The sequence below is a fragment of the Lytechinus variegatus genome, chromosome 15, assembly GCF_018143015.1.
Source record: "Lytechinus variegatus isolate NC3 chromosome 15, Lvar_3.0, whole genome shotgun sequence".
In the NCBI taxonomy this organism is placed as follows: domain Eukaryota; kingdom Metazoa; phylum Echinodermata; class Echinoidea; order Temnopleuroida; family Toxopneustidae; genus Lytechinus; species Lytechinus variegatus.
Genome location: NC_054754.1, coordinates 10,931,850 through 10,956,778, shown reverse-complemented (window position 1 = coordinate 10,956,778; position 24,929 = coordinate 10,931,850). Strand labels below are relative to the sequence as shown.

General features: G+C 37.8%; 2 protein-coding genes across 2 annotated transcripts; one reads left to right on the top strand and one right to left on the bottom strand.

The window, feature by feature from the left end:
• The first annotated feature begins 1,166 nt into the window (after positions 1-1,166).
• On the top strand, positions 1,167-20,998 carry LOC121428573 (cell division cycle 7-related protein kinase-like). The gene is made up of 10 exons (XM_041625286.1): positions 1,167-1,275; positions 4,390-4,562; positions 8,415-8,501; positions 10,339-10,474; positions 11,285-11,378; positions 12,902-13,044; positions 13,795-13,960; positions 15,011-15,488; positions 16,002-16,151; positions 18,049-20,998. Exons 2-10 carry the CDS (start codon positions 4,394-4,396, stop codon positions 18,402-18,404), a joined length of 1,779 nt encoding a protein of 592 aa, XP_041481220.1. The 5' UTR covers positions 1,167-1,275; positions 4,390-4,393; the 3' UTR covers positions 18,405-20,998.
• A 1,439-nt stretch (positions 20,999-22,437) lies between these two features.
• LOC121429014 lies at positions 22,438-24,514 on the bottom strand. The gene is made up of 3 exons (XM_041625910.1): positions 24,499-24,514; positions 23,891-24,014; positions 22,438-23,285 (listed from the first exon to the last, which is right to left on the bottom strand). The coding sequence occupies exons 1-3, from the start codon at positions 24,512-24,514 to the stop codon at positions 22,679-22,681; spliced, it is 747 nt and encodes a 248-aa protein (XP_041481844.1). The 3' UTR covers positions 22,438-22,678.
• Positions 24,515-24,929: the final 415 nt, after the last annotated feature.

Below are 24,929 nucleotides of genomic sequence, written 5' to 3'. Positions count from 1 at the left end.
TCTGTTATCTTCTCTGTTGTCTTTTTCTTCTCCCTCTCACTTTTCCCTTCTTCTTCTTCATTTTTTTCTTCTTCTCCCCTAGTCTTCACGTTTCAATGATTGCCTTGTAATATTTAATTGATGCTTAATTCTATTCCATATATATTGTTCGTTAAACAATGATTTTAAAATGTTTACTTTGTCAATGTTCGACACGGCCCCAATGGAAATCAGTCTGTGAACTGTTTGGGCTTTTTAACCGTGTATAAATAAAATAAATCTTATCTTATCTTACTTAGGACCATTATTGATTTGTTTTGTTATTGAATATAATTTAAGAAGAAAAAGATCAAGACACTTAAATCTCCATGATATTCATGCTTAAGGATGGATAGTCAAAGATTTATTTCTAAATCCGAGTTTGATGTCTCTCGTTTTGCAATGAGGACCGGACGTATTATCAACATTTCCTTCTGACCGTACTTATTTTTTGATTTTGATTGTTTGAGAATCACTGTTACCATGGTAACTGTCGGATGATGGGACTTGCAAATTACTGAGTGTCGAATAAATTCGGTCTGACAAGTCCTTCTTATGAAACCCTCCCTTGAACGAATGTTATGTTAAAAAAAAAAGACATCGAGCTAGCAGAAGAAAAAGGAGCTCTATTGTAAGGGGAGCATAGGCCTATATATATATATATATACAGTAATACAACATGTAACAAATAGACCAACAAATTGGAAAGTGTTTAATGTGCAAAGGTTACAAAAAGTGAAAAAAATAATAGATCTATAGGCGTGATAAATCACTTTCGTTTTTGTAAATTTTTGTTATTGACTTTGATTTATTTTAATTAAAACAGAAAAAGTATCTTATAGATCATAGAGATCATAATTGATATTACAAGTTTCCGAATAGCGTATGCATATTTTTTTTATAAAGGGAGGGGGTTCCAGCTGATCAAATGTACAAGCAAAAAAAAGTCTTTAAAAAAATTTAGTGAGTGGGGTGGTTGGGTATAAAATAAAAATAACACCCCCCTCAGCGAACGCCACTGCAAGTTCGGTTCACGAATTATGAGTGGAGTATCACGAAGTGCTACCCAGAGAGATATATACATCTCTAAAACTGTCTATGGTGCTAGGTGCCGGTGCTAGCTATAGCTATAGCTAGAGCGCTCGATCGAGCGCGCGCGGTTCTTCAGCTACCTTGAACTTCCGGTCTATCAGCGCGGGAAATTCGTTCGGTAGCATTTGGAGAGTCCATTGTGCAGTTTTTGGAAAACCGTCAAACGTAAGTTCAGACCGACCTTCTAAAAATAATAATTGTTTTGTCGTGGCATGTAGTAGTTTATCATTATATCATTACATTCTTTTAAACGGATCGGATCTTGCCGCCGAATGAGATAGATGCGAGATCGATGTGTCGACTATCCTTGAGTTGTGCGCTTTCGCATCCGTGCGGAGTGTGAGCGGCCCCAGCGCAGCCGCCGTGCCGGCGAGCCATGGGTTGTGGAGGAGGCCCGTACCTCATTTTCTTGAATGATGCGAAAGTGCACTAGCGCAGTAGCGGACTAGCCTTTTGACTAACTTTCTATTCTAAAATAGATCCATGGTGAATTGGTATGGAGTTAGGGTTTACCCTCTTATCAAGTCTAGAAGGCAGGCAGCCGTCTGTTTAGAGGAGTTTTTAAATTATTACTTAGAATAGGCCGAGATCTAGATCTAAACATTTTTAAAAAATTTCTCCTCACCTCGTACAGTGTAGCCAGGAGGCTTCTATTCTAACGTTAGTCTCTGGAGAGTAAAAATAATTTACTAACGTATGCTTACTCTCCACAAAGCCAGGAATTCCTTCCCATTCATCTGCATGTATACATAGGCCTACCACCATGACCGCCAAAAACCCTGAAAATTTCACCCCCAAGATTTCTACTTTCCTCCTAAATCTAAGTTTAGCCTAGACAGCTGGCAGCCGTCTGTTTTGAGGAGTTTTTTAACATTAAAAAAAAATTTCTCCTCATACACAGACGGCTCGCTATCGTGCAGCCACCATTAGCATGATTAGGGGACTTGCAATGCAAAATCTCCCAGTCGGGGCTCTTCAATTTTGGTCTGTGATGAATAAAAATTTTGAAAATTAAAGCGACCAAAATGCAAATTAATATTCCCTCTTGGCATTAATTGCCAAAAAACAGAGAAAAATCAAGTTAAAACAAAAAGAACAAAAACAGTGACTTAGCTCGGCTGTCGCGCAAATTCACTTCCTTGTTTTATCCGATCTTAAGTACATAAACATATGGCCATTGAGTCCCCTGTACAGATCGCGCTAGAACTTCGGTCTCTGTATTTGGTGAGTGAAGCCAATGGAGTTCAGCTGAACAACCAACATAACAGAGACCGAAGCTTTTGGTCTAAGTTTAGCCTAGGCCTAGCCACCCTAGACGGTACCTCAAGCGATGTTCGTGCAGGCTCCTCTCCACAAGTTCAATACCGCTACACTACACTCCATGCTCCACCTACCCGAACATCGAGCCCCAAAACTCGTTCTGATACTCCCGAGTGACAAAGCCAAAGGTGGGATTTTATGGGGAGGAAATATTAAAATTCATGCAACATCACAAATTCACAATCTTTAAAAGCAATTAAAACTAATATTCTTGCTTTATACAAAGTTTCACTTTTCCATGCTTCCATCAGTCTCAAAATTGGTGATTTGAGAGCCAACATGGAGTTTCTCACACGTACATGTATAAATAATTTGCTGCCAATTTCAAAACTTCATGCGTGAGGTCTGAGCTCTTTCAAAAGTAAATTAAGAAAAAAAGTTAATGCACAAAAACAACATTACTGGGTGGGTACAGTACTACTAGTACTTGCCTCTCTACTAAAGTAGCAATGCTGCTTTCAAAAATTTTATTTTGAGGTGCTGCTGGGTTTGTACTCCTGGCAATGTGCATTGTGCTTTGAGATGTATCTATCCTCAAGATATGTACCAAGGAAATGTCTCAAATACCATACAAACAACAATCAAATTGACAATGGTAAACTTGGGCAGTGAGCTAAAAATCCAAGGGGAGACCTCATTTACTCTGGGGCCTCAATCACCCCACTCTCCCCTAACTGAAGACTCTACTTGTGTTAGACCAATCATAGGCCTATTACGGATTGACATTCAACGAGAGCATTTTATGACCAACACCTGTTTCCTCCAGCTGTCAAAATCGCTGTCTAACCCTTAACTCTCTCTTTATGCGTTTTTTACGACGACTGCCCTGGGCGATTGTTTACACAAGCTCCTTTTGGCCATTGATTGTCTCCGATCGATCAATGGCCGAACATGCCGCCTGACTTGCAGCACTACCAAAGACTCATGTTTTAGCCCCAATTGCCAAAAGGGAAAGTCCCTTCATTACCTAGAATGCAATGTGTAATTCATATCCGGTTTTTCAGTAAGTACATGATTTTAGGCTGTCTATAATGTGCAATTGTTGTCTGACCATAAAATATAATCCCTCTAAATTTCATCAATCCTGTGGAATTTTACACCCAAATGAAAATCATCTTCTGACCGAAGGTAAGCGCAACCAACTATCAACTTCAATATTGTCTGAAATTTTTAATGGTTTTCCGCTCATTTCTCCGTCAAATTTCAACTGCATCTTTGCCGTAAATATACTGATCTGCAAGGTGATGTCAATGCATTTCATGTACGGTTATTTGCGATGTACGTAAAAAATATGTTTATGCATGCCTGTTTTCTTTTTTCTGCAATCATTTTCATAGCGCTAACGTTTGCTGCTGTGCGTTGCTTTTGATAAAGTGAACAAACAACATCGCAATGGGTAGGAGCAGCGCACAATTGATTTCCGCTGTCCATCAGTGATAGCGTGTTTTACGACCGGCTTGATCGGCGTCAGCTGCCAGCGCTCCGTTTATAAAAAGGATTAGCGGTGACTGCCTTTCACCCAAAGGAGGGGATTTGTTGAAAGTCCATCCGTAATAGGTCCATGGACTGATTCAACCTCAACATATATTGTATCTCTGATTTTGGTCAACATATCTATATTTACATGCGAATTGGTGCTGGGGGCCATTTCATAAAGCTGTTTGTAATTTAAGGGTTACTGTTTAAGAACGACTCTTGATCCTTTTTGGTAAAAGATATTCATTATTAAATTTTCATTGGTTGAATATTTAGCACACAAGAAAGGTTCATCAGTTGTTCTTAAAGTCGCTCTTAAGTCTTAACTTTCAAACAGCTTTATGAAACACCCACCAGGGCTTATAAGGAGACTCTAAAAATGGAAGACAATCTCTGGTATTGAAGCAAAAATAAAACTAAACAAAACAGCTGGGGTCATTGTGATAATATCCTGACTTTTTTTCCTTGTGGCTTGATTCACAGCATCATGCTCGGCCGGGAAAATAACACCAGTTCCACCAGCGCCCTCGATGTTGTCATGGACGCAGGAGAGATTGAGGAGAAAGATTCTGATCTTCGTCCGATGACACCGACAGTTATGGTGACTTGCAAGAAACGGAAGAGATCGTCCTTCAAAGGCCCTTTTAGAATGACAGGTAAGCAGTGCTGGCACAATTCAAACAAGTTTCAAGATGATTTGAAGCAAAATCTAATTTATAAGACAAGACAATAAAAAAACCTTGAAAATATGATTTTTTTTTCAAATTTATTTTTTTAAGTTTGTTATGAGTGTGTTTTTAGCTCATACAACCCGAAGAGCTGCATGAGGTTCACCTAACTTTTACACAGAATTTTGACATTTTGACTAGAAAATTATGCTAATTTATGCAAAATTTATTCATAAATCACAAAAGAATGGTGTTTCTCCTACATTTGTTGATCAATTACAAGTTTATTTGCTTTATATGATAGATCTAGGTGGGGATACAAAACTTCTACACAGAATTTTGAAACTCATTAAATTTGCGGAATGCCGGATGAGCTCCACATCATTGATGTGCTAGTTTATAAATAAGCATTTATGCATATTTTTCAAAATTCACAATAAATGCTTCTTATTTATTTGTTGACCAATTTTTGTCTCACCTGCATAGCAGAGTGAGACTATAGGCGCAGCTTTTCCGACGGCGGCGGCGTCAACATCAAATCTTAACCTGAGGTTAAGTTTTTTAAATGGCATCATAACTTAGAAAGTATATGGACCTAGTTCATGAGACTTGGCCATAAGGTTAATCAAGTATTACTAAACATCCTATTAGACTTTCATGTCACATGACCAAGGTCAAAGGTCATTTAGGGTCAATGAACTTAGACCATGTTGGGGGAATCAACATCAAAATCTTAACCTGAGTTTAAGTTTTTAAAATGTCATCATAACTTAGAAAATATATGGAGCTAGTTCATTAAACTTGGACATAAGGTTAATCAAGTATCACCAAACATCCTGCATGAGTTTCACGTCACATGACCAAGGTCAAAGGTCATTTAGGGTCAATGAACTTTGGCCGATTTGGGGGTATCTGTTGAATTACAATCAAAACTTTAAAAGTTTTTGGATCTGATTCATGAAACTTGGACATAATAGTAATCAAATTATCACTGAACATCCTGTGCAAGTTTCGGGTCACATGATCAAGGTCAAAGGTCAGTTAGGGTCAATGAGCTTTGGCCGAATTGGGGGTATTTGTTGAATTACCATCATATCTTTAAAAGTATGTTGGTCTAGTTCATAAAACTTAAACATAAGAGTAATCAAGTATCACTGAACATCCTGTGCGCATTTTAGGTCACATGACCAAGGTCAAAGGTCAATGAACTTTGGCCATAATGGGGGTATCTGTTGAATTACCATCATAACTTTGCAAGTTTATTGATCTGACTTTTGAAACTTGGACATAAGAGTAATCAAGTATCACTGAATATCCTTTGCAAGTTTCAGGTCACATGATCAAGGTCAAAGGTCATGTGAGGTCAATGAACTTTGGCCACATTGGGGGTATTTGTTGAATTACCATCCTATCTGTTTAAAGTGTATTGGTCTAGTTCATAAAACTTGGAAATAAGAGTAGCCAAGCATCACTGAACATCTTGTGCGAGTTATAGTAGTTTTCAAAGTCAGCACTGCTGCTATGTTGAATCGCGTGATGCAGGTGAGACGGCCAGAGGCATTCCACTTGTTAATTATTTTGTTCCATCTGAGAGCTACATTAGGTTCACCAAGCTTCTAGACAGAATTTTGAAATTTTGACTAGAAAATTATGCTTATTTATAATTATATGAAATTTATTCATAAATCACAAAAAATGCTTCTTTGTCATTTCTTCATCAATTTCAATTCTGTTTCTTCAATTTATGTTACCAATATAATTCATTAAAGTGTCAACTTGGCTGAAATTAAAAATTGTATTAAATTTCTTTGCGAAATGCCGGATGAGCTCCACATCATTGATGTGCTAGTTTATATTTTTAAGTAGGGTTTGGGGGAGAGTGTTATGGACATTACTGTCATATATTACCATTCTAGTCATACAGTGTACATATAGGTTTTAATCAGCCATATTTGTCAGTTGTCGCCAAAGAAGAAAAAAACCTGATGATCGCCTTCATAATATCTTGGATGATGTTATTTAGCCAGTGCAAAATAATTCAGGGATATGAATAATAGGAAAATATTAAAAAGAGAAGTATGGTCTTAAATGATTCTTGATTGTATGTGTACACAGAGTTCTAAAGGGAGCCAAGAAAGCCCTTTTCATAACAACTTTCAATTATTGTAAATACAATAATTGACCTCTACAGAGCCTCTGTCTCAAAATCAAACACTTCTCTTCATCAATCTTCATTTATACCAAGGATGGCTCGGCCACAGTGGAATTCACTTCCCGCCTCCCTTCAGCTCCCAACATGGACAGATTAAAAAAGTGTTAATACACATTTAATTAGCTTGATGTAAAGCTTTGTACTTTATATTTAAATTACATGTATGGTTAATTACCTGGTAGTAATGGGCCACTTTTCATCATTTTATGATGGCAACAGCAGGCCCAAAGAACAATCTAAAAAAAAAAAATAAAGAAACTATGATTGTGAGTGGCTGCTAAGCCATGTTAACATGGAAGTTGCCATATTTGTCAAGTTTACGTAGTTGTAAGCTCTTCATGAAACAGGCCAAGGAAGCCCACCTGTGTTCCAGCTCAAGCATACGTATTCACGGTATAAGTCGGTTCGTAATTCCTTTCTGCGCATGATCAAAAGATTCTGCGCATGATCAGAGGAAGGTCATTTGTATTAAAGTGACATGGTGGTTTAAAATCTAATGAGATAAGCACCAACTTTGATGTCTTGATTTCTTTTGAAATGTGTTTTTTCATGTACATCCACAAAAAACAACAATGCGTCCACGAACGACTGGTACATGTATTTCACAGTTTGCCAAGTACGTTGTGCAACATGCTATGATATGCATTCAAAAAAGGAATGCAACAAATACCTTCAAAGTGTTCATTGTGTGCTATTCTAGTCTCCTGGTCTATTCAATTTTTTTATCCTGCTATGTAAGGCATGCTTACGTAATATCTTGCTTTGAAATCTGCCTATCATAATGAAAGAATTGAAAGGTCATTTGACCAAAATTGTCCCTGAAGTAACTACGAACTGGTCAATTGTAGCATATTTGGACATGTTACTGTTATGTTGTTTTACCTTATACATGTACGGCAAATATTGTTCAGCTGTGAATATTCGTGCCAAACTTGTTAAACGTACCTGTGCATTAAATGTTCCTTTGCTTGTAGTCTTAAGACAAGATTCCATGTCTGTCATGATGTTTATATCAAATGCTTACCAACTGAAAAAGACTAATCGCGAAAGGCCGGATGAATGTGAGCTCTACCACAGGGCCTTTAGGAACCTGACTTGGATTTTTTATGTTAACCATTTTTCTGACTCATGGTCGCGTCCTACCCTAGAGGTACACAGCCAATCAGCGAGCGTACATCTTTTGCATCAATCAATCCTGTAATGCAGATAGCGAACGTACCCGTTCCCATGAAGTTTTCAGTACCAACAGTGCTAATTAGCGCATCAGCATGCTCATGGATAATTCCTACATTCACATCTACGCAAGAGTCCAAACGGCCTTGCAACTGAAGTCGCTCAATCGGACGTTTACCCATGTCTCTCTGTTAAACTCTCTTCATTGACCGCTAGTCTAGTTTCAGCCACTGCATGACAATAAATACAGCCAAGTCACAAGGCATGTGAGAAAGCTAATCTGACCAATACAGGTGTGTATTTTGCCATCTTTTTCATTCATATTTAAATATATTATTAGTTATAGACACAATGAATTCAATGAATGGAAATATGAATATAGTGCTTTGAAGTGCTTCATATGTAGCTGAACCAGAACATGTAATTCAAGTATCCCTTTTTATTTCACATTGTAGAGAAAGTCCGGGAAGACATCCGCTCCATGCTGAAGGCTGTTCCTAAGATTGATGAGTTGTTCACAGTTGTTGACAAAATAGGAGAAGGTGAGCATTATTTAGTATCATTCACAGGATAAATATTTGTTGCACTAAAGTTTTTTTTAGTTTTTTGTCTCACCTGCATAGCAGAGTGAGACTATAGGCGCCGCTTTTCCGATGGCGGCGGTGTCGTCAACACCAAATCTTAACCTAAGGTTAAGTTTTTGAAATGACAGCATAACTTTGAAAGTGTATGGACCTAGTTGATGGAACTTGGCCATAAGGTTAATCAAGTATTACTAAACATCCTGCCCGAGTTTCATGTCACATGACCAAGGTCAAAGGCCATTTAGGGTTAATGAACTTAGACCATGTTGGGGGAATCAGCATCAAAATCTTAACATCCTGTGCAAGTTTCAGGTCACATGATCAAGGTCAGAGGTCATGTAAGGTCAATGAACTATGGCCACGTTGGGGGTATTTGTTGAATTACCATCATATCTCTGTAAGTGTATTGGTCTAGTTTATAAAATGTGGAAATAAGAGTTACTAAGTATCACTGAACATTTTTTGCGAGTTATAGTAGTTTTCAAAGTCAGCACTGCTGCTATATTGAATCGCGTGATGCAGGTAAGACCGCCAGAGGCATTCCACTTGTTTAGTTTTTGTCTTAATATTTTATCTATTGAAGCATGAGGGTGTCAGGAATTACAAACAAGAAAAAAAATAACAATTTTTTCTACTACAGGGTGTAAGTTGATGAGTTTGTTTGATTTTTCCCCATCATTTTGTTCAGGACGACATATATGTCTCTAAAACTCTCTATAATGTTTGTGAGATTGACAAAACAAAATGTATAACTGCAATCTCCTTTCTTATGAGAAGTTAGTGCTCGAAATTCATGCCAACATTGCGTGTTCAATGTATCAGTTCATTATCAATGAATACAACAGAGTAGACAGCTCATACAGTTGATAGATTAACAAACTTTTGTTATAATGTCTAACAAATCTGTAAAGATAACAGTAAAATTGAAGACAAAAATGCTGAATATGTTTTGCCAATCATCTTATTGAAATAATTAAAAGATAATCATGGCATAGTGTAGACATGGAAATATGCAAACTTCTCTCCAAAAACAATTATGTAGCCTTTAGACTTGCAAACAATAGCAAAGACATGCAGGTACATGAATCCTCAACATTGATTATTGCTTATCTTGGAAAGCATGTTCAGATTGGACTGTGCACTTACACCTTCATGTGTATACTTTCAACGAAATGCTTGATAATACATGTATGACGTTGAGTTGACAAAGCAGTGATTGTCAGGTAGTTGGGTATTGTTCACTGGGCTAAGTGACAGGTGGTCATAACTGGTAAAAGGGTGGGGGGGGGGGAGGCTCACTTGCTCATAAAAGATTCCAATTTGTTTTATTTCATTACTATTACACAGATGTAGCCATAAAGTGATTAAATTGGCTCTTTGGGAAGAAGTGTCAATGTATTGAATGCGGTATGTTTTAACTCTGCAACTGAATAGAATTCATTTGCATAACTTGCCAATTTCATCATTCAACAATAACATATGGTTGAGTGAACTGTTTATCGAGCAAGAAATTGTTATCCCTATCTAGGTGTGTGGAAGCACATGTCAAGTACATTATAAAGAGATATTTTACAGAGTTGTGTGTTTAAACTTTTCCCTTGAAACTGGAAACTTTTGGGACATAAAAAATTGGGGTGGTACCAAAACGTTATGCTAGAATTTATACATAGCATTTTGCATTTCATTCAAGAAAATATACTTTTACACAGGAAGACAGGAATGGGAAGCATTATGAGGGAGTGTTGTAAGTCATCTAATGGAGAACTGGAGTTTCTTATTCCCATTCTCTTTGCAGGGACTTTCAGTTCTGTGTATCGAGCCACTTTGAAGAAGGCTGCCGACACTTCACAGGAGTTTGCTCTGAAGCACATCATCCCGACAAGCCATCCTGATCGTATCCTCAGCGAACTCAGCTGCTTGGTCAAAATAGGGTATGCCATTACAATTCAAATGAACAGTTTTTTTTTCTTCGCTCGTAGAAAAGTCAGATTTCGGTGACTACGGGAATGGTTTGATTGGACGAAGCTTAGGAGGGATGAGCCATTTTATGTAAACAATGACTTTACCCCCCCAACTCTTTCTCTGATCGGAAACTAATTGCGAGTCTTATTAAATATGGTATGATTAATAGTAAGCAAATGATTACCATTGGTGAACGTAATAACAAAATAATAATAATAATATATTTTACCCAGGGTAGCGACTTCAATTCTGAAAACCCTTCTCCCAGCGGCACAAACTATCATTTCCAAGAAGATCTTGGCTTGGTCCTAGATTCTTAGTTGCCTTTTAGCATATCTGCATTTGAATCAATGAAGAAGTTTTAGTGTTTTTCATTCAGTGAAACCATTGCTTTAACTGAATTAATATTGATAAATTTCAACAAAACTAAGAACTTTAATTTGTCTTGGGAGAATAAACAATCTTTGTCATTTTGTCACCAAAATACCAGGATTGGCACACCACGCAAACTTGAAGAGCACGCTACTTGTGGAATGGCTAGAAGTAATTGATATTTAATTTATTTTGAAGGAGTCCAAAGATAATGAGTTAACTATGTCTGCAGTGAGTAAATTCCAGTCGAGTATGGTTGATAAACAGATCAATACAAAATGCTATTATGCTTTTTGTTAGAGTTTGTTATTTTCATTTTTCGTTGGTCTTAGAATAATACAATGATGTATAAAGTTGACATCCATCAACCTTGATGCTAAGTTTCATTTCTTTGCTTTTGGATATAGCGGCTGCCATAATGTGATGGGAGTTAAACTGACAGTGAGGGAGAAAGACAACATTGTCATCGTCATGCCACACTTCAAACACAATAGATTTCAGGTGAGATTAGGATCCTGTAAAATGAGATTGAATTCCAAGACCATGGTTTTCATGGGATTGTTTCCTAACTTGGTTTTACCTTGGGTCAATTCATAAAGCTGTTTATAAAAATAATAATATAGGATTTGTATAGCGCATGTATCCAACTTGTTAGGTGTTCAAGGTGCTCTTATATTACCTTTGCTATAAGCTGCTAGTCTACCAATTCCGGTGTTAGTTACAGCTTCTTGAGGAATTGCTGTCAGTACCCATTTACCTCACCGGGGTTGAGTGCAGCACAATGTGGGCAAATTTCTTTCTGAAGGAAATCATGCCATGGCTGAGAATCGAGCACACATCCCTCACATTGAAAGAGGAGAATCTTAACCACTAGATCACGACATCCCCACAATCTTTTGTAAGTTTCCCATGCGACTTCCCATGAGACCCTATCTTGGGCTTTTTGAGATCCCCCAATTTTTCTACAATTAGAGTGGCCTGTAACCGTATAAATCAAATTTTGACAAATAACTTATTTTGCATTAAAATACTTATTAACATCAGTAATAAAGTAATGAGGTAAAGATTTCAACTCTACCTGATGGGAATACAAATTATTGAGAATCGGAACTAAAATTGGAATCTGAACTGAGGGGGCCTAATTAAAAAAAAAAAAAACTTACACTTTTAACATTGCTAGTTTGGCTATTACCAGGGAACCCTATCATTTGATTAGCTGCTGAGCTATCATACCCTTGAGAGTAAAGTTAGCATAATAACTGTTTGGTGTTAGGTCCTAGATTCCTACTTTAAACACCAACACCCAATAAAGTACCTTAGTGGGACATCAATTTTATTTTTGTGAATTTCAGCATTTCCATGACCATAGTCTGGTACAAGCATGATGAAATAATGTACCTCCACATGCCAAACTTGTATTGTCAAATGAAAATCTGATACACCCGTTAGAATGATGTCAATTAGGTGTAAATTGGCTTATACAGTAGTATATCAAGTGCAATGAGGCTAAGTGAGTTTTTTTTTACAGCCACATCTTCAGAAGTTCAGCCCCTATGGACTGATTCCCACCAAATGTAGGTTCTGGATGTTTTCCATCATGCTCCTCCAAGATGTGGTTTAAAAACCATTGAAATGCAAACACTGGTGTCGCGTTTTTAAATGTGATGCCATCCCTTCGGTACTATGTTACATCAGGGCCCCGTCTTACAAAGAGTTACGATCGATCCAATCAATAGCAACTATGGACATCCAGCAACATCAACATGTATTATTCATGTTTGTTCAAAATATTTTCAAACAATTATGTATATTTATTGATTCATTGTTGTTCTTGAAAATCCACTGTGCTTCTCCTTGCATACAAAGGACATTGTGCAAGTTTCCTATAGAAAAAAATCTGACACTGATGGATTTCCATAGAGTTATGAATGATTGGATCAACTGTAACTCTTTGTAAGACGGGCCCAGAAAATTCACTTTCATGGCCCTCATTGAAAAATGTATAATTTGTGCATTTTAAATAGGATTTTTACCATGACATGACTGTTGAAGAAGTTCAAGATTACCTGAGAGCCCTCTTCACAGCCCTTAGGAGAGTCCACAGATTCAACGTGATCCACCGAGATGTCAAGCCAGGAAACTTCCTCTATGATAGACAGTCCAGAAAGTAAGTTAGTACAGTGGTATTTTTGTGTTTTATTGGAGCTAAAAATGAGAAGTCACAGGGAGTAATGGTTTTGGGAGGAACCCTTTAAGATTATCTTTATTAGGATTCATTATATAGTCTTATTCATCCAGGTTTTAAATCATGTTTAGTCCCTGACTATGGGGTTACATGTATGTCCACACCAGAGAAGTGTTAACATCACCAGTTTGGTTTTGGTCTAATGCCAATGAGTATTAAAACACCATTGCCTTAATTTCAAACTGGTGTGAACATATATACATGTAGATTCTGGACTGGTGTTTAATCAACACCAGTGTTTTTGCAGTGCACAGAGGTGAATCTTCCAGTGAAAAAAAAAATATGTTCCTTTGTGAGAGCAATTCTGAGGCTCTTTGGCATGCTTTAACACAACAGAGAAATCAATACCATTTTGTGACGTCGCCCTGAATGGACTCGTTCTCCTTGAGTGAAGTCGCAGTTCCAACCTCCAGATTTTGGTGGAGTTTTTGTCCGTTTAGATTGGTATTTTAATTTTGTTTTGTTGATTGGATGCAGTTAGGTGCTATTGTGGGGTTCAAAGCTTTCAATTGGTGTGAAAATTTGTGATGGCCTTTATATGTCTACTTTAAGCAAACCAAATGTGAATAAAGAAATGATACGTACTAAGCTTTCTACATTGCTGATCTTATAATATATGCAGTTAAACATTTTTTATAGCAATGTTTTTTTTTTGTGCTCCACAACTTTCAGATATGCTCTTGTCGACTTTGGCCTTGCTCAGGCAGTACCAACCATATCAACTCTCAAGACATCAGAGAAGAAGTCAACTCTAGGGGGCGTCCTACACCATGATACACCAAGACCACCTCTAGCCAGGAAGAACACTCGGAGGGCTGCATCAGCTTCAGAGAATAAGGTTGGTAAAGTTCAGTAAACCCATTGGCTCGTATTCAGAATTCCAGTTTAACTTTAGACCATGCTTTAACTCTCTGCTAACATTATGGGAAACTGAAAAAAAGTCAAAATTGTGTTTACATTGTATTTTCTTTAATGATTTCTTTCCTCTTTTCTCATGCTCTTATGGTGCAGGGTTCCCAGCCCATCAGGGAAATCTGGGAAAATTATTTTACTTTTTTTCCAGTGAGGGAAAAATCAGGGAATTTGATAAGAAATACCTAAAATCAGGGAATTTTGATCAGCCCAAAAGTCGAAAGCATGGTAGTCAGAGTAGCATATCGAAACAACATCCATTGATTGACTGGTTATGGTGATAATAATTAGTTTCACATTATTGTTTTTATAGTTTGTGTCACAGTTGGCTATCCATAGTCAAACCACAACGTAGGGTTTAATTCCAACCTGAGTCCAGAATACTGCACCTTATGGGACAGGATTGTCCCATCATGAAATGATATCGAATTCCAAGCTTATATTTGTTACCAATTCTTGAGACTTTCAGGCTTTTTGATTAACTCTTCATGCGTTCACCTGTAAACCCCGTGTGTGTTGCATTATTTTAGGGTCTCATTCACATTCGTGCCATGAGTCACAGACTCCTTACAATAAAACCTGGCCATGTTATTGTTTGTGAGGAGGGTTTTATTGATTTTGTCCTCTCCTTTTTCAATGAACTTCCTGGCTGTGATCAGGATGTATTGATTTTGGGGGAAAACTCAACGATTCTGTAATTTGTAAACTGCGATAATCCGTCGATCGGTACACATGTACGGTATGCAATTGTTTGAAAAACAATGGGACAGGGAACGTCTATGGGAAATGTGTGGTTGTGCAAAAATGCGAACGAAACACGCCTACGGATGTGCAATAATGCGAACGTAACGCATGTAGAGTTAACTCTGTGTTCCCTTATAGATTCATTACATTCATCTATTTCAGGACACATGTTCTATGTACATGATAAATTGATTTGATGTTCTTTTTTTTTTATTTATATCTACCTCCGCAGGTTCCTTCCAGGGTTGAACCAAAGAGGACTCAATCTGAAAGTCTTTCCAAAGCCCCTAGGCTTGTAGAACTCGACCCCAACACATTCCATTCCACCGACAAGTCATCCCGCGACCGTAGCAACCACAAACAGGACTCCATCAATGAAGATGACCTCAAGAAGAACGTCACTACGACGATAGCAAGAGGTAGCGAGAACACCGGCGAAGGTGTTGTCATCGCTCCGCCTAAGGAGAAGAAGCCGACAAAGCCGCCCAAGCCGGTCGTTCTTACCAGGAACAGCGCTGCCATCGCTACCAGGGGTGTGGCCAAGAAGATGCAGGAGGTGCCGAAGACACCTCAGGGTGTGTGCAGATGCTACGGCTTGCCTCAGGTCTGTGATGTCTGCATGGCAAGGAAGAACCAGGCAGCGCCTAGAGCAGGTACTCCGGGCTTCAGGTCACCAGAGGTGCTGCTGAAATGCCCTGACCAAACAACAGGTGAGAAACATCACCAGGGTTCCGTAACACAAAGGTTAGCGATTGATTGTACGCTTGATTTTCACGATTGAGTGTACATTGTAGTTTATGAAATCAAATGTAGAAAAATGTTCTACGCTCATCGCTGACTTTTGTGTTACGGGACCCAGATCTGCAATTTTCTGCATACAGCAGAATAATGATATTTGCAAGTACTCATAATTCCTCTTTGTACAAAAAGTTGCACTTGAAATGAATGAAACGGCCTCAAATATTCAGCAATTGTCTCAAAGTGTCAAAGGAATTTTCTCTAAACCCTAGAGTTAGGCCATTAATATATGCATGTATCTCTATCTTCCTTAATGATGAGTAAAGTGATATTTGAGGACACCTTCCATTATTGCCAGCAATCATGTTTGCTACCTTAGACTGTATGTTTTTTGTACTATTTATGGAACATGTTCCTTTATAGCCATTTAACACATATACCCGTCAATGATTCAGGTTTATTCCCCTTCCTAATCTCACTTTTAGCTGTAGATATATGGGCTGCAGGCGTCATCTTCCTATCCATTCTGAGTGGGCGTTATCCATTCTTCCGAGCTCCGGACGATTGCACCGCCCTCGCTCAGATCATGAGCATTATGGGAACGGAAGAAACCACCGAAGCAGCCAAGGCTAATGGTATGTCGAAAAATCCAATGTCTTTATAAATGTTGGACAATTTATATTTGTTGATACAGGGTAGTGTTTTCATTGAGTGTCCTGTCAGGGATTTCACTGACCATGGGTGTGAGAGTTCAGATTTTTAGCCAATTTCAGCCAATTTTGCTGAAGATTTTCAGTGTATTTTAGCTTTTTCTCGAAATTTCTGTGAAAAATTATGGGAGCTCTTTCAATCCAAGCATTTTGAACACTCTTCAACCTTTCCTTTTAGCTCTTTTGATTTGTGATCACTCACAGCCCTGAAAACTGTTCTGAGCCAATCAGGTGCAAGGATTTCAGTAGCTTGTAACAGTTGTTCGTGAAAATCATTGTTCTGTAAAATGCTCCCCCTTTTTTTCCGTCCAGAGACTTATTCCTCCAGTTTTCACACATTGAATAACTAATTCTCTAATTCACTTAGAGACAAACTTTCCTTTTTCATAATACATTTGACAAATCACTAGGTTCTATTTGTGCACTGCTGAAATCATGTCATAAGATTGGGCAAGAGCAATTTCCTCTTTAAGCGATACACAATATGTAATATTAACACTTCTGATCTATGCTAGGGAAAATTCACCCCCGTTTTACCCACATGTGATCCCAGAGCGAACATAGTATGCCAGCCACTGTCCTGCTTTGGGGTTTTATGCATGTTACATGCTGCGCAGGTTAATTTCTTTATAAAATTAATTAGTTTGACACTATAATTCCTCTTTATTCTCACTTGTGTTGATGAGAGAAATATTCATAGCATCTGAAATTTGCCTTCGTCTGGCCATGCTATAGTCAAGAATCTCACAATTTTTTTTTAGACCCTGCCAAAAATAGATTTCAGTAAAAAAAAAAAGAAGCAGAATGAAATATTGTTTAATTATGTTATCTTTGTTTAAAACATTATTTTGTTTTCTTATATTACATGTGGGATTATGGGTATTATTTGTGTCTTCTCTAGGCCCGTTTTGAAAGTCCATTTTTGATGCACGTGTACACGGCGTGTTTTTCGGTCGTGTACACGTTGTAAACACTGTGAGAGCGAGTTCTGTTTTCATGTCGACACGGACCCGCATCAATATGTCATAAAAAGGGGTCTATATAGCCTTAGTCACGGTTTCAAAGCTTACCTGAGAAGTTTGAAGTATCAATCCACAAAAATTGGTGCAAATTAAAAGTTTACTCGGCTTAGCAGCGCATTAAATTAATAAAGAATGCAAAAGAAAATCAGTGCAGGGCCCTAGCTATCGCCGACACTCGGTGGATGCGCATTTTGTATACTGTACAGTACATGCATGCACAGATCGCTGCAGAATAAGTGTAACTGAAGTTATCGATCAATTTTCATTATTATGTTGCCAATTTGAAGAGCGTTTGTTTGTAGGCTTGTGTGCGAGCGTATAACACGTAAGTTGTAGCGATGATCGCTATCGCAATTGGTGATTCTCAAATTGACTCTGAGTGTGATTGAGCAACGCTTTCAAGCTTTTGAGACCGGAGCAGACCCATTTCGTGCCGATTTCGTGGTACAAAAACGTGAGTCTCCAGAAAGAATGTGGATTAAATTGGCGATTTTGGAAGTGAACTCACTCTGGATTAATTGAAATATGTTGACATATTGGTAATTAAAACATGTGCAGTGTCTGAGAACTAAAGTAAGATTTAATGTGAGGCTGTGAGCTTGTTTATGCAGATGCTACCGTGTACACGGTGATGGAATTTAGTACACGTGCACTGACTTGACCGTGCGTGTACACGTGTACACGTGTACCCGAAACGGGCCTAGTCTTCTCTAAAGAGCTTAAACTAACTATTCCTCATGTTCTTATGTTCAGATTCAGAGAAATATCAAGTTTATGATTTTTCTTTGATTTGCCTTCAGGCAAGAATCTATTGTGCAATGTGAAACTCCCAGCTATGGAACTAAAGACAATGTGTCGTCAGTTAAGACTAGGAGCCATCCAGAGCCGTCACACCAAGAGTTCTCAGAGCAATGGTGAGTCCTCAAAACGACGGAGACGCAGCATGAACCAGACCTCTCCGCCCAAAGACGAGGCCGTCGTCGGCAGCCCGGGATCCCTGCGGAGTGAAGGAAGTGTTGGCAGTGAGGAAGGTCTTGAGGATCGATTCCCGGACTCCGCTTATGATCTTCTTGGACGACTACTGGAGCTTGATCCTCACAAGAGGATAACGGCGGAACAAGCCCTCAAGCATCCTTTCCTGGTTGAGGCTGTATGATGTTAACTTTTTCTCCCGCTTTCTAGCTTCAGATTATTCCATTTTATATGGTCAGGGCCGTTTCATATAGTTATTCGTAAGTTCTGCACGACTTTAGACACGACTGCTAACCCTTTGTTGTGGTAAATGATATATCTATGGAGTCTTTGCATTCTTTGCACACCCTGTGAAAATTTCTTCATTCGGGATCGATGGCCTTTTCTTATTTATTTGCTTGACATAATTTACGGACAAATTCGCACCCAATAAAATTCCAACTCTGGATTCTTAGGACCTAAGAACGTGTCCTACCCATGCTAAAATCATGTATAACTTAAAGAACAGTGTTATGAAACACTACACAGTGCTCATACGTTGCTGTTTGTCATATAGATATAGCACTGCAGCGATGAACTTTATGTTGTGGAGCATTGTGGCCCAGTGGATTAGTCTTTGGACTTTGAAACAGAGGGCCGTGGGGTTCAAATCCCAGCCTTGGCATAGTTTCCTTCAGCAAGAAATTAATCCACATTGTGCTACACTCAACCCAGGTGAGGTGAATGGGTACCTGGCAGGAATTTATTCCTTGAAATGCCAAGCGCGTAGAAGCTGCTTGAGCTACAGCCAGGGAAATATCAAAGTCCATTGGAAGCGCACAGAGATGTTATGCGCTATACAAGAACTGACTATTATTATTATTATTATTATGCTCTTTGATTGCACCATCTAAGAGTTACAATGTCGGTTGTAATGTCATGGTCAATCCTGGGAGTGGGGTGGGGGTGTTTCGCAAAGAGGAAGTCTGACTTAAAGTCATACAAACTTCCAAGCTGCACATGATATTCAACACGCTATCTGATTGAATAATATGCATAGAATGTATAATCTGACCAATGCAGAGATGTTTTATATACCAAGGCTCTACACTAACATTTTTCTTTGTGGCCTGATAAGTTAAAAAAAATTTTATATTTTTGTGGCCCACAAAGCAAATGTGGTTGCCCTAAATCAATAGAAAACATTACAATTTATCAAAACTTTGGTAGCCCAACCGGGCCACCAAGTGTGGGCTTTTACGTAATTTTGGTGGCCCGACTCTCTTTTTTGGTCGCCCCGGGCCACTGCTAATGTCGACTCCTGTATACCCACAGATGCCATTCATCAGGCCCAGACCACTTATCAATGTATAACGATCGCAACGTTGGATCTTTATATGTGCGACTTTTAGTCAACTAGACTCAAATCATAAAACCACCCCCAGGTCATTGTGACATAGAAGAAAAATATTCTTCTGCCTCCTTAAAACTGAAATATATATATTTTTGAAAGTGTTGTGAATCAGATAATGTTTTAGGTCATAGGTTGCTATGGTAACTTTATTATTTGTTTCATAATACATACGCTACCAATGTTTATTATCACATTCACAGGTTTGTTTGGTGGCCAAGACATACCAAATGGCACGGACCTGAGAGAATTTTGATAAATAAATGAAATATTGAACTGATCGATGAATTCTAAGTGCAGATGGGAATGATAAAGAGTCAAACTATTTTAGCATTGAGCTTTAATCACTTTAATATAGAACAGCTGATTATTGGATGATGTTGAGTGCACTGGACACTGGTTGACCATTCTCATAGGATTTTCACATATGAGAGATGTCACTTAGGGGGTGTTGCATGAAAATATTTGCAATCAGTTGCAATTATTCTGATGCAATTTTACAACTGATAGATCAATGTTAGCTGTAGCAAATCAGATTAAACTTCTTGTTACAAGGAGCAGATTAGCAATCAATCACTAATTTGAAATTAAGTAAAAGACATATAATTGATTTAGGGACAAAAATAGACTTGCAATTGATTGCAAGTTTCTTGCAACACCACAACAGTGTACTTTGACCATTTTAAACAAATTCATATTTATCTCTTAGGACTCCGGTATATCAATAAGTTCTAACAAAATACAATACAATGACTACCTTGGTGTTAATAATATGTATGAATGAAAAAAATATATGCTAGATGATTCTGGTAAAAAAAAAAATGTGCCATTGCTGAGAAATGTCATAGAAAAGCATCGTCTTTCAACCAAATGTCGGGTCTTTTTCTAAGGAGTCATAAGACACTGCCCCACATATGCTTATCTGTGTTAGTAATCTCTAATTTCTTCACATTTCAGCTATCAACTCATATTTAATGATTGACCATAAAATCTGTATTTGCTGCAACTACACTCCTGTACCTTTTGCAGTGAAAATATTGTCGGGGGGGGGTTAAGAATTTTCAAGTTTGGATCGGAATCATTCACCGAACGGTGTAAAGTTTGCTGAATAATCAGTATTTATAATTGTTACAATTTGTTCATACTTGTAACTTTATTGTAATTCTCAAAACTACCATCGAGTCTGGTGGTAGATCTTTATGTTTTGTGTCTCCTTTCGAAATGCTGCCTTCTGTGGAGATATTGCTAACCTCTTTATAGTTCATACCCTGGACCCATTACTCCAAGATCATACCCACATTCTCTTACTATTTTCAAGTAAATGATATCAACAGAAGACACCTTTGTAAAAGTCAGAGCTTTGCCTTTCTTACCTGAATCCTGAATGCGTCTTTTGATCGCGTATCTTTACATTCCAATCCATCTTAGGGAAAAAAGAAGAGAAGAATGTAAGATGTTCTGGAAAGACGCACAGCAGGAATTCTTCTGAAAGACGCAGCATGAACCTTTGACAAGGTGTCTTTTTTTTCTGCCTTTAGGTGTACATTCTGGGCCCCATCTTACAAAGAGTTACAATTAATCCGATCAATCGTAACTCTATGGAAATCCATCATTGTCATAATTTTTTTTTACAAGAAATGTGCAAAATGTCCTTTGTAAACAAAGGAAAACACATCAACCTGTCAAGAAATCAATGAATTTATGGATATACTAGTCTGATATACATTCATATCTAGAAAAAAATTGAGAAAATATGCATTTTATAGGTTGACTTTGCTGGCTTTCCATAGATGCGATTGATCGGACCATTTCAAGTCTTTGTAAGACGGGCCCCTGATTAATTAATTGGAATAAGTTAATTGTTTGCATTTTGACTGCATATTCTTTTGTAAATTATCTTTTAATACGAAGTTATTTATTCTGATGTTTTTATAACAGAAGATTTTTCAATAAAATACATAAATGAGAAGAATTGTCTGCAGCTTTTTTATATTGTTTTTGACTTATAAAAAAAGGACTGGTATATCATAGTTTAATATTTGATATATTTTTGTGAACAAAATAATAGTTGATGTTATAACATTTGCTCTGTTCCTCATTGATTGTGATCTGAGATTGTAACAAGTTTTTTTTCTTGTAACTTGGTACAAATATGGAAGTTATTCTCCAGAATTTACTCACAGGGAAGCTTCTCCCAAACTTAAAGCTGATTTGAAGAAAACTTTGAAAATAAAAAAAAGCTTAACACTAAAAATATGAAACTTGCATGTAAAATATAAGGAAAGTTTTTTTTTATAATGCATTTCAAAGTTTTTTTTTTTTCTAAAAAAAAACAAATGATGAGCTGATGATGTCACCATCTCACTACTTCTTTTATATTTCATTATATGAAATATGATATACTTTTGTTTTCTCGTAATAATGTGAAACAAAAGTTTGATTCCTCCCTGGTACTGTTGACTTGTCATTGTAGCATTTTGTGTGTGATTTAATGAAGAGTCTCCTAGCCAAAGGTGCAGAAAATTTGAACAATTCATGAAATTTAACAAGGAAATAGGACATCTATGTTGTGCATAGAACTCATATTACAGAGCAGAGAAAACTAATGGGGACCTTGGGTGGGCTGTTTCGTTATACTCCTTTATTCATTATACCGTCATTCCTTGAAATGAGTGAATACATTAACGATCATAACTTTAGCATCTGGTTTTATATTGTAATACCATATATTGAAATTCACGTGGACGTTTCATCAAGTCATGCACATAAAATATATTTGCCTTTACTAAGTATTCAACTGGGAACGCCCACTCCTCCCATGAACTTGTTAGTCATTGTTCAATAGTTGACATTTTTCAGAAAAAATAATGCATGTTCGTCTCTCAGTGATAATTTTTTTCTGCAGAATAGAATATCTAGCACAGGAAGTACATGATTGTCGTGCGAATTATTTTCACTTCCCCTTTCAATTTCCACACCTTTTGGGAAAGACGGTCCTGAAATTCATCATTGGTCAACTGATATTTTTTCCGAATTAATCCTGATTTCCCATTGCCGCGTTGAGTTTCTTAATTGTTGTTTCGTCTCCTGAAAGATTTCTTGACCCTACTCCATCTCTTCTTCCATTTAGAAGGACGTTCCTTCCCGAATTTCTCCTGCGACAGTTCGAGTACATCTTTAGGGATGGGCGGAGCCATCACGCGCGTTGTTTTATCTTCCACATCCTTCACGCAAACGAAGGAGCCTACTCTGAAGTCGCTTGAAACTGGGTGGTTCGATTTTGGCGGGCTTTCACTGCTCTCTGTCGTCTGCTCGTGAGCGGGGAATGTCACGGGTCGTGTGCGCACGGTGGAACGCGCACGGGCGCGACCAAAGAGTCGTTTGATCTCGCACATGCGATCACGGAAGAGCTCGTGTGCCTTTTCCAGCTCGCTCAGCTTGTGCTGCAGGTAGACCTCGAGCTCGTCGACCTCGAATTGACGGATCTGGCATTCTTCATGAGCGGATTTCACTTCGGCGATGAGGGCGGGCTCGACTGGAGAGCGGTCATCGTCGGCTTTGAGTTTCTTGAAGTCTTGCATCATTTCGTGGTCGGTGTAGCCATTTCGGTCTTGGTTCATCGGTTGTAGGTTCTCATCCCATTTATGATTCCGACGACCAGCAACATACCTTTGCCTTTTCAAGAAATCAAGTTAAAGAAAAGAAATGTTAAACATCTAAATTCACAACGAGATTGAATTTAATTGCCAGATAAATTGTTCACATCTACAACCTGTTGTCTAGTGTATTACAAAAATGAAGATGAATGATGGTGATGATGGTAATGATGATGATGATGATGGTGATGATGGTGATGATGATGATGATGGTGGTGGTGGTGATGATGAGGATGATGGTGGTAATGATGATGATGGTGATGATGATGATAATGGTGATGATGATGGTGGTGATGATAATAATGATGGTGATGATGATGGTGGTGGTGGTGATGGTGGTGATGATAATGATGATGATGGTGATGATGATGATTATGATTTTGAATTTTATTTTGACAATGAAGATGGGTTCTATTTCAAAACCTCATTGATCGAACTTGAAAATTTGACGATTAAAAGATGGACGATAGGCCTACGGCGAACATTTTAAAGAATGTTACGGTTAAAAAGTCAATTAAGACATCAGCTAAAAAATGTGGACTTCATATGAAAATGATGCTGATTTTGATTCAAATTATCGTTTAAAAGAATTCTAATTTTTTTAAAACTTATTTCTTTGTTTACCATTCAATATATTTGACGAGGTCGTTAAGAAGATCCATGAGCTCATTATCTCGACTCTTTCCTCGCCGCTGGGTCCTCCTCAGTCGCTCGTAGAGGGCCTCTGTCACCTTCCAATTGTTAGACTCTGCGGAGAGAGAGAGAGGGGGGGGGGGGGCAATGATTTGTCAAAACAAGAATTTGAGGATATGATTTGCGAAGAATAATGCCAATGGTTTTTGGAACGTCTGTCTCCTGACATGTTTAAGATGATAAGAATGGACTAATCCGCATTATTTAAAAAAAATGTTAATCGTAGCTATATAATAGGCTGTGGCAAGAAGCGATCATAACGAATGAATGAAAAGTACAATGATGATTACTGTAGCCACCTAAATAACAGAAAGAGGCTTCGAAATCAATTACCATTTCTAGCGATCATTGTAACTGTTACAGTGTTAATTAAAACATCAAATTCAAACGGCAAATTAATCAGATGATGATCATTAATTGTATTCTAAAAAGCAATGTTTTACCTGTTATAAATTCCAACGTCATGATTATTATACTATCTGGCAACTTAATTTTGATCCATGGATGATGTAGGTGACTTGATAGAGCTAGAGGCCTACCTCCTTGTTCATTCATAATCTATGTTAGTTTAATCTTCACTAGTATGTGTTGTTAGGTTGTTTTCTGCGTCATGCGCGAAAAGCATTATGACGCAATAATCGTGAATTTTGCATCGGCGCAAAGCTTGTCCACACTGCGCGCCACCAACGAATGACGTAACAAAATCAATGACAACAATGAAATTCACAGATTCTCGTTTTTTTTTAATATACATAAAAACCAAAGTACATGTATTACGTTCTAGTTATTTTTCATGCATCTGGCCTTTCGCCTTATGAACAAACAAACAAATCACATCCAATCAATGAAATAATTATCCCACAGTGAAAAAAGAAAGATGGGAAAGAAAGTACTTCGCCGGGAAATCTTTTAATTTTATTGATCCGCCATTATCCAAGTCTCTGCCCCCTTATTTGTATCATCATCGTGC

What these genes read in the sequence shown, in the direction of transcription:
- LOC121428573 (XM_041625286.1), top strand. Translation starts at nt 4,394, where the DNA reads ATGCTCGGCCGGGAAAATAACACCAGTTCCACCAGCGCCCTCGATGTT. An exon ending in TGTTGACAAAATAGGAGAAG is followed by an intron (nt 8,502 to 10,338) that starts GTGAGCATTATT and finishes TTCTCTTTGCAG; the next exon opens with GGACTTTCAGTTCTGTGTAT. An exon ending in AGCTGCTTGGTCAAAATAGG is followed by an intron (nt 10,475 to 11,284) that starts GTATGCCATTAC and finishes TTTTGGATATAG; the next exon opens with CGGCTGCCATAATGTGATGG.
- LOC121429014 (XM_041625910.1), bottom strand. An exon ending in CTCGTCAAATATATTGAATG is followed by an intron (nt 23,286 to 23,890) that starts GTAAACAAAGAA and finishes TTTCTTGAAAAG; the next exon opens with GCAAAGGTATGTTGCTGGTC.